General features: G+C 38.3%; 1 protein-coding gene across 1 annotated transcript; it reads right to left on the reverse strand.

The window, feature by feature from the left end:
- Positions 1–7,609: 7,609 nt before the first annotated feature.
- Positions 7,610–8,722, reverse strand: EV154DRAFT_556614 (uncharacterized protein). The gene is made up of 2 exons (XM_051605364.1): positions 8,428–8,722; positions 7,610–8,406 (listed from the first exon to the last, which is right to left on the reverse strand). Exon 2 carries the CDS (start codon positions 8,330–8,332, stop codon positions 8,003–8,005), a length of 330 nt encoding a protein of 109 aa, XP_051451150.1. The 5' UTR covers positions 8,333–8,406; positions 8,428–8,722; the 3' UTR covers positions 7,610–8,002.
- Between the last annotated feature and the right edge of the window lie 6,305 nt (positions 8,723–15,027).

Genomic DNA, 15,027 nt, shown 5'->3' on the forward strand with positions numbered 1-15,027 from the left:
AAGATCAAAAGTAATTGACGCATTGTATTCCTATTACGATCGTAAGGATGGTCATGCTATTGAAGCTTTGACCTCGTCGAGAATTGAAATTGCTGGTCGTGCATGGAAAGATGATTTGGTGTTTTCTTCTATCATGGACAGAACTTTGAAGAGACTCAAAACAAGAGCAAACAGTCATGTTCTGTTCCAGGCACCTAAACGTACGGGCCACAGGTAAGTAAAGACTATATATTAACCATATCGAGGCTTACATTATAAATTATAGAACTCTTTCTGTTTGGTTTGTCGGTGTTGTGCACTGTTACTTCAGTCATGTCCAAGACGGCAATGTCAATTTTCTGGCTATCGTTGAGGTGATGAAACAGCAGCAGTTTGACAGCTATAATGTCGTGACAGTTGCTCGCAATTCAAGAGGGGATCGGTATAAGAAGTACGCGGTAATATCGATTTCCAACATTTTTGAAGTTGTAGGTCTTGTTCGGTATTCTGCTTCAGATAACCTCTTCAAGGTTGTTTGGCCTTACATCAAGTATACCGATAAGATCGGCCATCGTCCTGCCGGCTCTTTGGGTGATCTTTAGACTGGTTTTCCTTTCTTTCTTCCGCTTTACGAAAAGTTTACAATAAAGCAATTCCTGTCATTGAATCGTCCCATGAAGTGAATGTTCTTTTATTTTTTTATTTTTAATTTATGTGTAGATATGTAAAAAAAGGAAAAAAAAAATAGAAATTGGAAGTTCGGGATGGTACATTTTTTTTGTTTATATGGAGACGGAGTCTCTGTGATTTTTTAGTCATATTAAAAGGAAATAGTCACAATTGTGTTTTTGGGTTTTCTATTTTAGAGTTTTTTTTTTTTTTTTTTTTTTTTTTGTGTTATAGTTAAAGTATGTACAAGTTTGAATTTAGAAAAATAAATAAATCAAAGCAGTTTTAGCGGAAGTTTGAGCGACGGAAGGTCTTACCAATGGAGGGAGTATAAGCAGTCCTCAGAAAAAATGGGAGGGGGAGAATGAGGGGTGCCAGATTGAAGATGTGCTTCATGTTGAGATTTTAAAATCTTTTTGGACGCGAGTGAGAAATCCGAGAGTGATAATAGCGAATTAAGAATAAAATGTAAAATTTAACAAAGTGAAATTATCAAACTGCAAAAATAAACTAAAGCTTTATTAAACAAATAAATGGGGGTCTTTATATACACATTATTTCAGACATTGATCACAGATGGGCTGATGACGGTTGTGGGTAGATTTATCCAGATAATACTCGGATGTAATGATCCCATATAGAAAGACCATAATGAGATGTCAATAACAATAACAATAACATTCATTCTTAAACTGTGTATGTCTTGTAGCACAACATTCAGGGGAAAATGTAGTTCTTATTAAAGATAGCTGTGGCACCTCAACGTGGCTGATGTAACCTTCATATGTTTTCATATTCATGTTATTATTTAAATGTATGCCTTATACTTGTATGAAGGATGATATAAGATCAAGCCTGTACATAAAGTAAATGATCAGTATTTAATATAAAGTACCAATAAGAATTATATTTAGGATTATCAAATGGAAGATTTAAGAAGTGTAGATAGAGTCATATATTAAGTATATAGCCTCGATCACGACAGCGAGGGAGATAGTGGAAGCAGTAGTAAAAGGACTGTCCTTAAAGACAAAAGCCCAATGGCACAACCAAATGGATTCGAGAGTAGCAGAGAGAGCGAGAAGGCTGGAATCAGGAAGAAGTGGCATATTTGGCAGGAGGGCACGAAAAGTATGAAGACTAACACACAGGATATCGGTCGACAAAGTGATAGAGGATGGGGAGATATGTTGATCCCAGATTTGTTGCCAAACGGGCAGTTTTAGAGGACACTCGAATGGAAAATGATCAAGAGTTTCTGATGGATGTGAGCATAATTGACAAACTGGTGTTGGAAAGTGTTGAGGATAACATAATAACACACCTAGAGTAGAACTATCGGAGATGATCCAATAAGGACATGATTCCATATAATCACACTGGTGGGAATTAGTTGTTCCACAATTTACCTCTATCAATAAAACAATGCTGTGTAACGTGTATCGAGCGAAGAGTCTCATAGGACCTGAGCCATACGTATATGGAAATGAGTGCTATTGTTTGTATAATTGTTTATTTACTTCTTTATATTTATTTATTTCTTGACCTCGGTAAACTAAGTTTGGTAAATCATAAACCTGTTTACGTGGCTTTGGTCTTTCCTTCTTCCTTCCGCCTTCTTTTCCCATATTTAGTAGAACCGTCAATTAAGTGATGACTGTCAAGGTTTTGCTTGTTATGGAATCACCGGTGCTGGTCACTGTCAATACACTCCTCTTAATACCTTTCAAATTATATATAAATACCCCTTGATAGTTTTGTAGAATTATCTCCATCTTCTTTTTAAATAAAAAATTAGAGACGACTTAGTCGTAACAGTACTTGCCCTTTCCCTTTCTATTTCACAACATTTTTTACTGTTAACCGCTATGAATTCTACTGGACTATCTGGAGGTAATACTCCATCCTTGATCGGTGACCTGGTTAGCTCACCTTTGAGCATTTTGGATGAAAATCCAAATGGGAATTTTGATTTTATGAACGTGGACCCATCTGGCCCCACGGACAATGCAAGTAGTTCTTCGACGGTGTCCTCTTCTGGTGCGAACGGCTCCAAGGATAAGCGTGGCTCACTTAAGGCTAATATTGGTTCTTTGCGTAGTGAGATGCAAGGTTTTATTGAAGAATTTGGTCGGGCTCGTGCTGCAGGTGATGAGGCGGCGGTGGATGCGGCCCTAGCTGGAATGGAAAGAACCAAGCGGCTGCTATCAGCAATGACGGGTTACGACACCTTTTTAGCTGAAATATCTGGTGGTGAGAAGAGCCATTGTGAGGAGGATAAGGCGCTTGGTGGCCTATCCCTATCCCATAGAGACCTTCCAAAGTTCCAACTCGCATCTAGCGTGTTGCGACCATTCCCCAACTCTGAGGTGTATGAGTCGGTTGACCATTTTATTTCATGTTTCGAAAACATTATTGCCGGGTCCTCTTGGAGAGACATTGAGCTCGTGTGGAGAAAGTTTCTTCCATTGTGCTTGCCACATAGTGACAATGCTTGGGCTGCGACAGAGCTGAAAAGGTGCGTAACATGGGCGGAGGCCAAAAAGGCATTTCGAGAGCATCATGGATCGAATCAAGCAACAAGCCATTTCACTGATTTAGTTTTCACTATGAAGATGAAAACCACTGAATCCATTTCTGACTATTCTAAGCGTTTCCTTCAAGCTATATATAATGCTGGTTTACCTCAAGACGACCCAAGAATAGCTGATCGTTTTTTGTCTTCTCTTGTCCTTCCGGTTCAAACTTTGATAAAAGTAACTTTGGCTCGTGTTGGTTCCAGTTCCTCTCGTATCGAAAAGTGGACAGTTGAACACATTACCCAGATTGGAAGAGACGTCTTGGGTGACGATAATTCACTATATGCTCAAGATGCTGCCATCATCCCGGGTACCAAATTTGAAAGAAAAGAGCAATCCGATTACCAAGGAAATTACAAGAAAAGAGGTTCATTTAAAAACAAACAAATCACACGTATTACCAAGGCTCATTTCTGCACTCATCATGGAAAGAATTCCACCCACGAAACCAAGGATTGTTTCAGTATCAAGAAGCGCGTAATCACTGAGAAGAAAGACAAATCATGCTATAAATGCAGCAAGCCCTGGATGCCTGGTCATACCTGTCAGGAGAGCCATAACGTTTTTGCTGTGGGAGCCCCCACGAAGGAAAAAGGAGCGGACCAAGACCAAGATATGGAAGTAGCCACCACAGAGGTTAGTAACCTCATGGAGGGATTGAGTTACGATGGTTGTAAGTACCCCCAACCTGATATATTTGATATGAACAAAACAAAATCTAATCCATTTAATCTTTTAACTCCGGTCATAATAGAAAACCATCATTTGATAGGAAGTGTTGATACCGGTAGCACGACGAGTTTCATTGATCATAAAGTTTTAGTTCATATTTTAAAAATAAATAAAATACACAAAGTCCAAGGTTCATTTAATTTTTTGTCTCACAATCACAACGTTTCGCGAATTGGGAGAACTAAACCTTTGCGATTTAAATATGCAAATGGGATCGAATTTGATCATGCTTTGGAAGTAATAAAGTTTAATGACGGATTTGAGTTTGATATCTTACTTGGAAGTGATATCCTACCGAAAATGAACATAGGTCTGACAGGAGTAGCTTATAAAGCTGATGAAACAGTACCACTTAAAGATAAGGAGGCAGTATTCGAGAATATTAATGTAGACCTCACGAATGAGCATGAGCCTGATAACTCTCCTGCCGGCACGCCTGAGCAGAGAAAAGCGTTTTTTGAATTGATCAACTTGTCGTTGAAACAAAATCAAGACATCCCTCCAGAGTCATCATGCCCCATGCCTGAATCAATTATAACGCTTCCAACAAAGGAAGGTGCAACCTCATATAGAAGGCAATATACCATTCCCCATGCGCTGAAACCAGTATTGGATAAACAAGTTGAGGAATGGTTAGCAACGGGCACGATTATTAAGTCAAAAGTCAACACATCTTTTAACCATGCTTTATTATTGGTACCAAAAAGAGATAAGATGGGTGCCATTGTCTCGCATAGAGTAGTAGTAGATTTGAGAGGTTGAAACAACCTGTTACCTCCATCTTTTAATTTTCCTATCCCGTTGGTGAGGGAGATATTTGACAATTTGGCACACAAAAAGGTATTCACTACACTGGATCTGTCTAATGCTTATCACAGATTTAAGGTTGCCCCAGAAGATGTTCACAAATTGACATTCACACATAACAATGCACAATACTCTTTTATTAAAGGTTGTTTTGGAGTGAAAATGCTTACCTCCCAATTCCAGAAGTGCTTAGCCACACTATTTGACGGATTGGATTGTGTCCAAAATTTTGTGGATGACTGCATTATTGCTAGTGATAACTTTGAGCAGCATGCCAAGGATGTCCAAATGGTGATTGATAGATTGACGTCTGTGAATTTAATCTTGAATCAAAAGAAGTGCTCGTGGTGTCAGCATTCAGTTCGACTTCTGGGCTTTGTTGTTAATGCATCCGGCACCAAGGTAGATCGTCAAAAGCTGACGGGTAGTGTCGATAAATGGCCCATACCTCAGAGCAGTAAACAAATTCAGTCATTTATGGGATTAATCAATTATTTTCGTGAATACATCCCTATGATCAGTCGAGTTGCAGAACCAATATCTCGTTTGAGTCATGCGACCGATGTCCCAGGTTTGTGGACAGATGTTCAAACACGTAGTTTCGAAGCACTAAAAAAGATATTGCAGTCGAATCTTATCCTTCATTATCTAGATATGGGGAAGGAATTTTTTGTTGCCACTGACGCCTCCCAATATGGGATTTCAGCCGTACTCTATCAAAAAGAGGATAAAACAGGTCGGGAGCAGTATGTGAGCTTCATTTCGTCCTCGTTACAGCCATCGATGCGTCGTTGGTCTACCACCAAACGAGAGTTATATGCAGTAGTGTTGGCACTCCAGAAATTTCGTAAATTTTTATGGGGGCGACGCTTCACGATATTTACTGATCACAAAGCTCTGGTATATCTTCACACACAAAAAATAGCTAACCCCATGATGATTGGGTTGATCGAGACCCTCCTCGACTTTGACTTTGATGTGGTTCATATCCCGGGTATCCTGAATCGTCTACCTGATTTATTAAGCCGTTTGTATCCACCTTTAGAGGATGTTCACAAACTGGTGGAGAGTGATGGACAGATCAAAAGGATAAAAGAAAGTGGTGATGAGCTAAAGGCTAAGAGAATTAACATCAAAAGAAAGAAATATAGCAAGGATAAAGTGATAAACGTACTTGCAACCAAATTGATAGATAACAAGAGTGATGCCACTGATTATATGACTCCTCCTGAGGAAGAGAGAGACTCTATTCTAAAAGAAGCCCATGCTTTCGGACACTTTGGTTACCAAGTTATTGTACGCGATATCCATAGTCGAGGTATGCACTGGACCAAAATATACGACGAAGCGAAAGTGATTGTGCAATCATGTGTAGAATGCCAAAAGCACAATATTGTAAAGAAGGGATATCATCCTTTGACGAGCGTTGTAGCACAGCGACCATTTGATCATGTAGCAATGGACTTGGCTGGACCTCTTGCTCCTACTGAAGAGGGCTACGTTTATCTATTTGTGCTCACGGATATTTGCACAAAGTATATCGTGATTAGGCCATTGAAGAACAAGCAATCTGATACTGTAGCTAAGACAATGATACAAGTGTTTGGTGATTACGGCTTTCCACGTATATGCCAGTCCGACTGTGGAGCTGAGTTTAAGAATGGGCTGATGCACCATCTGTCCAAAAACTTGGGTATCGATAGAAGATACACCACACCGTATCATCCTCAAGGTAATGGTAGTGCGGAAGCTAGCGTGAAAATTGCCGTTAATATGCTGCGTAAGATGGTTCAATCCAATGGCAGAGATTGGAGTCATTACCTACCAATTGTACAGCTATGCATAAACAGGTACATAAAAAATAAAACTTTGAGCTCTCCCTTTTCGCTGATGTACGCACGTCGTGTCAATCTGCCTGATGACTATGCTGATATTTCCAAGCACCCAATTCCAAAGGACCTGATGTCCGTAAAAGAATTAGAGGATCGCATTACGCATATGGAAGAGCTGGTGTTTCCTGCTATTGCGGAGAGAACAAATAAAATTAATGAGGAATATAGTAAAAGATACAATAGTAAAAACGTACTCATCGACATACCGGTCGGTTCGCACGTTATGGTTCGTTTAAAGAGCAGATCAAGTAAATTGGCGCCATTATATGAAGGACCATATACAGTTGTCAGGAAGAATCAGGGTGGATCATATGAATTAAAAGATGAACAGAATGAGTTGTTGCATCGTAACTATACTCCATCGGAACTAAAGCTTGTAAACCTGGATGAGTCGAATATTGAAGAAGAATACTTCGAGGTCGAAGATATACGTGACCATCGGGGAACCTCTGGTAATAGAGAGTTTCTGGTAAAATGGGCTGGCTATGGTGAGCGTGCTAATACATGGCAGAAGGCAAGTGCTTTCACGGATCCCACTATAATACAGCGATACTGGAATAAGCATGATGCCTTGAAGAAGCTGGAATCTGAAAGAGCGCAATTGGAATCATCTGAGCAGCGGATCATAAAGACTTCGAGTCATGCTGAATCAAAGAGAGCAAGCAATAGAAATCAGACTGGTAGTAGTCGTGAAGCATTGTTCAAGAGAGCTGTTCCCTCCATAGTTGAGAGCAGAGAGGATAGAATAAAAAGACGAAGAGCGAATAAGGAAACTAAACGTTAAGGATGACGTGACGCTTGAAGCAGTCACGAATTGATAAATGATCCGCACGAGTAAATCGGCAGACATATGAAAGAAATAGAAGCATTATAGAATTACTAGTCAACCATTTGCCGACTCAACAGCATGTTGAATCTGGTAGGGAGTGATGTTGAGGATAACATAATAAGGGCCCTCACAAGCAACAAAATTATTTTTTTAAAGATCCCGATTAAGGACTTTATTATTATTTTTTTTTTTTTTTTTTTTTTTGTGAAAGGTTACTTCAGACTTCCAAAAGAAAGCTTTTTCCAAAATCCATGACGTTGCTTTTTAATGACCCTTTTTGAACGATTAAAATATAAAGTTCACTCAAAATGCTAACCTATCTGTTATTATTTTTCAAGGACTCTATTGTTTCGATATACTTTTTATTTCTAGAGAAAACAAAATGAACCTATCTCAAATTGTTACAGTAGTTGCTGAATCGCAATAAATTTTATTTGGACTTGATGATGATATGAATATGATTATGGAATCAGACATTTCTACACTTTACCGACAACAAAGTCTCCACTACAGTTTTATTGCATTCTCGATGTTGCCTGTTCCATCAGATCGTGAAACTCCCAGTGTTGAAGAGGTGCACTACCAGTAGAATTAGCATCGTCTCGTCTGGTTCTGAACGTATCACAGAGGCGAATCCACTTGTTATTCATCCCTGCAAAGTCCCTTCTACCGTTGATAGCGTCACTGGCATTAAAAGCATCTTCCGTTGCCTTGTTCAAATTCAGCTTTGCTTGAGGTGAGCGAATAACACCCACGTTTACAACGTAATCGGAAAACAACTCGATCAAAACGTTGGTGCTTGCTGAATCCCATATGACGATGGTAGTGTACTTTTGGAAAGGCATTTTATTAAATAAAATTGGATAGTTAAGAATCGGTAAAGAAAAATGAAGAGGATCACAAACACAACTCTTTTATCAAAAAAAAAAAAAAAAAAAAAAAAAAAAAAAAAAAAAAAACAATGGTGAGTTCAGTAGCCCAATTTGGCTGATTTTTCATCTGATAGAAGGATTCTGGGGTCGTTGGATTTTAATCCTTTATTGGGATATTTCGAAAATTTTGGCACTGGAGAAAATTCGGTGTTATTGTTAATCGCCTATATATATCCACTTAATTTTTTATTCATCTATTTGGCAAAATTGTAACCTTTCACAAAATAAAATAAAAAAAAAAAAATAATAATAAAGTCCTAAATCTGGATGTTTAAAAAAATAATTTTGTTGCTTGTGAGGGCCCTAACACACCTAGAGTAGAACTATCGGAGATGATCCAATAAGGACATGATTCCATATAATCACACTGGTGGGAATTAGTTGTTCCACAATTTACCTCTATCAATAAAACAATGCTGTGTAACGTGTATCGAGCGAAGAGTCTTATAGGACCTGAGCCATACGTATATGGAAATGAGTGTGATAATTGAGGAATAAAAAGGTAGAAAATAAACGATAAAAATAAACAAGTAAAGAAATGAGACTCTTTAATCCTTTATTATAAGTTGGAGAGTTTGTCATGATAAAAATAGAGGTCCTTTTTATATTCAATTATTACTTCAAGATTTTTCCTGCGCAGATCGAATTGACTATTTACCCGCAAACTGGGAAATGGTAGAATTAGATTTAGAAATCAGTTACATATGAAACATAGCTTATTGTTATATACAAGGAGCTAGTTGACCCATATCCGGCACTTCTAGAGCATTATAGTTTATCCATTCAATGACAGGGTCCTTGATTGGATTACTAAAATAAATTTATAAGAAACTAGAAGATTCGGCAGCTACTCGACCAATCCAGGAACGATTATGAAATCTGATCTCAGTTTGACATATGAGGTAGCTGGTACTGTGTCGTACCAATAGGAATGTATTCGCAATATGGTACTTATAATACATAGGTTATATGTATTATAATTGAGTGACAAGATAAGAGTAATTATATTCGTGGAATTAGGCGTCAAATACGACAATGAGTGCTATTGTTTGTATAATTGTTTATTTACTTCTTTATATTTATTTATTTCTTGACCTCGGTAAACTAAGTTTGGTAAATCATAAACCTGTTTACGTGGCTTTGGTCTTTCCTTCTTCCTTCCGCCTTCTTTTCCCATATTTAGTAGAACCGTCAATTAAGTGATGACTGTCAAGGTTTTGCTTGTTATGGAATCACCGGTGCTGGTCACTGTCAATACCCTCCTCTTAATACCTTTCAAATTATATATAAATACCCCTTCATAGTTTTGTAGAATTATCTCCATCTTCTTTTTAAATAAAAAATTAGAGACGACTTAGTCGTAACAGTACTTGCCCTTTCCCTTTCTATTTCACAACAGAAAGTACGCTGGCATAAATCTATGTAGAATAGATCTATGACGAATTTTCTTATGAATATATCTATACCAGACATTGCGGCAAGAATGTGACAAGGGGAGATTCCAAAATTTAGACCAATCCGTGGATAGAGTGGGTTCAAATGGAGGAGGAAGAGAAAAATGGGTAGGTGAGGGAGAACACCATTGACGGAAAATCTTCGTGGTTAACGGGTCATGTGGAGAGCCGGGAGGAGAAACAAACTGTAATGCAATTAGGAATGGCGTGATATCCACTACCGAGTGATCGGGAACTGGAGTATAACCGGAGGCACGGGAAGGAGGGATGAAAGTGCGAACAAAGAAGGGCAGAAGTGCAAGCTCATCATTGGTCACTAAAGCAAGGATTTGTCGAGATAAGGATGGGTAGATGGTGAATTCTGTCGAACGTTTAGGGCGTAAACAGTTTTCGTTGGCTGAGTCAAGAGTATAAGATACGGAACTAGGCATTGATGCCATAGATCGACGCAAAGTAGACAGCTGCGAGTCAATGATAATGGAAGCCATTGGAAGTTCTAAACAAGTAGCAGCGCTGATAACAACATCCGTGTATGATTTAGGTAGTCGATCAATGGCTTGGAAAAGTAGATATAGAGACCCGTTAATGTTTTTGGTAGCAGGCGGACGACGTGTAGGAAATAGAAAATAAAACCGTTGGTCAAGATCTTGAGGAACAGTTGGAAAGTGATTAACAGATACAGATGTGGAGACTTGAGAGTACCAGAAGGCGATTAGTCGAACCAATACAAAAGATTTAATATGCGGGGTAACAGAAACAGATATATCAGTTGGTGAAGACATGAGAGGTTGTAGCCAACGCAGTTATAATGCCGATTGTTGTAAGACCGGATCAAGTACACCTAATCCACCACAAGAACGGCTTGAACAGGCTGTTCCAAAGCTGATCTTAGAAAATATATGAAAATAGATAAATTTCGAAATCACGGATTGCATAGACTTGAGAAAGGACATCGGGACTGAGACCACGCGGAGGACATGCCAGAGTTTACTAAGTACCAGAGAGTTTAAAACCGTGGCTCTCCCCCGAACAGATAAACCACGCTGTTGGTGAATTTTGCAGGCTTTAGAAACCTTGTCCAAAATACCGTCAATAAACAAGTTAAGCTGAGAAGTTGAGGTGTATAATGGAAAACCCAAATACACAACCGGAGCAGGGGATTGACAATCAGGCCACTTCGTGATGTTATAAGACAGCAATGCTGACCGCCAAACCGATTTGTAGATGGAAGAAGCTCCAGATAGTGAGACAGCTTCAGTTTTATGGAAGTTGACTTTGGCGTTGGAAGCACGTGAATAAAGAGACAAATGGGCCTGTAGGTGTGTCAGTTCACTAGGATCATTCAAAAGGCAGATGATGTCGTCAGCATACGCAAGTAATTTGACAGGATCCACTGATGGATTAGTAACACCCGATGAAATCTGGAATGAAAAACACGCTTGGCTATCCTACGTGGAAAAGGGGTATATAGAGAGAGTAAGTTTAGTAACCATAGAGATAATTAAGATAAATCAGGGTTAGAGTTAGCGACAAGCAATTTGATTTGGATGCATATAACATTTTTTGATTTAGATGTAAAAAAACGAGAGCTATCGAATGGTACTAGTCTTGACGTCTAGACATCAGTAGCCATTATACAAAGTACGTTTTAATATCAGCATCTACACACACCGCATATTCCTGACTGGGTTCGATTCCTATAAGAGACAAGTTTAGGCTGCTGACATCGAATAAAATAAATTGGGATCCTAAATACATGTACTAATACAGACAAGCGCCGTTTTTTTAAATATTTTTTTTTGAAGGCCAATCTTTTTCCAAAACCTGCTTTTTAAAAAAATATAAACAATAAAAATAAATATTATCCTGGAACTAGTGCAATTCGATTTTACTAAACTATCAGCAAGATTTTTTTTTATTTTGTTCCTGTTTTACCTTTTCTTTTTTCCTTTTCTCTGTTTCAATTAAATTTCTCAATGAATTCTCAAACTCACCAACAAATTTTTCTCATCTTCAAAATGTTAAGACAACAACAAACTGTTCTTTATGCATCTAGTGAAAACATTGCTGCCAAGAACCAAGAAATTGTAGATTTGTTGCACCTTACCACAGCCGCGGACTCGGTAGCGGAAACCCGCAACATGTTGCGTAATTCCACGACATGTTGCGGAAAGACGCAACATGGTGGATAAAACACGCAACCATCGGCATATAATTTTTTATTTATATTTATTTTTATTTTTCCTTCCTTTCCTCTTTTTAAATTTTTTTCTTTTACAAGCACTGTCATTAGATCAATTGTTGAAAAGAATTTAATTATAATAAAACTTGTCTACGCATTACAGAGAAAGATACGACCAACTTACAAATCAGCTAAAGAACCAGCAGGATAATGATTAACCTTATGAGTATAGTTAATTTAAGGCAAACAAGCTTTATAAGAAGAATATGACTCTTCTTTGACCAATAAGGAGCAAATCCGTAGAAAAATGGATGATGTGCTTCTACAAAAAAGTGTTACAATCAGCTACTGTAGAAGATGTTTTAGCGTGATTCGCACTTTAAATAATTTGCTATAGATTAATAAATTTGTTCATTTAGTTTTCTCCCTTTCTTTCTCTTATAACTTTTTTTAAGGCAGCCCGGAATTCTGCTTCGTGTTGTAAGTGCTGTTATTTAAGTAATAGATACCGTAGATTATACAAACTAGGTAAATATGACATATGAAATACAAATTATTATTATGTCATTACACTTTAAAGTACCAAGAATTTGTGTGTATACATTGTCATATGCCGAAGGTAATTATCATTTGAATTTCCAATACGGTTTTTCTAAAGAGTTGTATAGATTTCGAGCCGTCTTTGGACTTGAAAAGCAGGTTTAGGCTGTGAAAATTTTTCAATTAGGCTATATTTTTTTCTTTAGGCTGCAATTTTTTCTTTTAGGCTGCATTTTTTTTTAGGCTGATAAAATGATTTGGTCTATATACTGCTACATCTCGCGGGACTCTCGAATGTTACCTGTATCTATAGGCGGCTGTTTGGCTAGTATGGTGTTAATTGGGCCCGTTAATAGTAAGTGCAAGAAGTATTATGGAGGTAAGTGCAAGAAGTATTACGGAGGTAAGTGTACCTTATTAATTTGGAGATGATATGTACAAAAATTATAATAAATAAAGTAAAATACAAAATAAAAATTGAATAAAATAAAACGTTTTCATTTAAACCCTGCTTTTTTATTATATAATGTATTTCTTGATTGCACAACAGTATAAAGGTTCATCAGCATCAATAATAATATAGTTAAAGTGATGTAATAACGTACGTACTACGTTTTGAGTGAAAGGACGCTATATTATGGTAAAAAGACGCATCAAGTGGAATTTAGTAGCTACTAGAAGTGGTATAAATACGCAACATGCGGAAGAAACCCGCAACACTAGGTGGTAAAAACACGCAACATGTAGCAAAAACCCGCAACAATAGGTGGTATAATTTTGGAGTTTTACCACATCCGGTGGTAAATGAACCACAATTCCGCAACATTCGGTGGTATAAAATGGACGTTTTTACCACCAAATGTTGCGGGTTTTTACCACATGTTGCGGGTTTTTACCACCCAGTCCGCCACTGTGTACTGTCAGTAATGTGCGTTTGCGTGGAGAACAGCAATTGCAGTACGACTTTTTTGCAGCCGATTTCTCGAGGAACTTGGAATGGCTATTACTTCAATGCCTTTGTTAATACTGGAGAAATTATCAACAGAACGTGAAATAACGGTGTGGGTGCCACAAGAGTGTCTGAAAGATACACTTTTTGGGAGGTACAACATCCCAACCTTAACGACGACGACGAAAAACAAGTAGATTGCTTCCGTGCCCCATATCAAATGGGAACGGACTCTTTAAATTGGTTTGTCAACAGGCTGTCTACTCATCCTGAATTTGATTTCAAGACACCAAACAACGTTCCTGTCTCCATCCCGATAGCTACCTGTCTTTTAAGACTGGCCAATTGTCCTTTTGGATACAAAAAAATGTATGTCCTGTATGGTTTTTTGTATGGCAGCTATACCAATTTCACGAGGCGTACGGTAAAACCATCAAAGATGTGCTTAGCTATATGATGGATTGGCATACCAATTTAGCCATGGCGAGTGCTATACCTGCTGGATTCAACAAAGCTCTCGGTGTGAGTATTCTTGATGCAATTGGTGCTATTGATGGCAAAAAACTTTACCATTCATAAGCCAACTCCAACCGCTTATGGAGCAGGGTTCCGTGACAGAAAAAACAACTACACCATTAAACTTACCGCTGTTTGTGACGATACATGTATGTTTACTTACATTCGCCAAGGAGACTCTGGTAATAATGACCAATATAAAGATAAGAGTTGGAAACTAATTTACTTTGAGTACACTACGCAGAAGTCACGATGCCTCAGCCTATAATTCCAGGGATCTCAGCTGGAAGATCATGAACAATCCTCGGCATTACTTCACTAAATGAATTTATTTTCTCGGTGATTCGGCCTATCCTAACATTGCCAATTCGGTTACACCATTCCCTGAAAGAGAATGTCTCCGGGATCCGCGCAAGAGGTTAGTCAACTATCCGCATTCAGCCAGAAGAATGGCCATTGAAAGAACTTTTGGTAAGTTCGTTCATCAGTGGAGATTCACACAATTCCATATTTACGTGTATAATAATTTGGATATCAATGATATCATCGGGTCGTGTGCTATTCTACACACTGCATGAACGGCAAGAGGGGAGCTAGGTTTCAATGGTTTGGTTCTTGAACCTGCTGGTCTTGTAGTTGGAGAGCAGGATGATACATGTGTTATAGGTAACCGTGCCCGCTTGCGCATCTTTAATCCAGCTTTCCTTAAATGTGTCAAGTACCAAATTTTTTTGAAAAATAAAACAAATTTATTATTGAAGAAAAAAGCCCATTATATTTTAGTCGATGTTATGAGGTTTATATTCATCGGACAAAGGACAAGTGATATCAAGCAAGTCTGACGGAACACGAGAAACCGTCGTCACATTGCCATCGATCGCATGTCATTGGCAGAGGGGGTGGAGGCAGTGTTGTATGGGAGGGTGCTGTTGGAAAGGGTGCTTCTGACGACGATGTTGCTGGTGTT

The sequence above is a fragment of the Mucor mucedo genome (assembly GCF_025094135.1).
Source record: "Mucor mucedo strain NRRL 3635 chromosome Unknown EV154scaffold_202, whole genome shotgun sequence".
In the NCBI taxonomy this organism is placed as follows: domain Eukaryota; kingdom Fungi; phylum Mucoromycota; class Mucoromycetes; order Mucorales; family Mucoraceae; genus Mucor; species Mucor mucedo.

Coding starts and splice junctions, on each gene's coding strand:
- EV154DRAFT_556614 (XM_051605364.1), bottom strand. CDS start 8,332: ATGCCTTTCCAAAAGTACACTACCATCGTCATATGGGATTCAGCAAGC.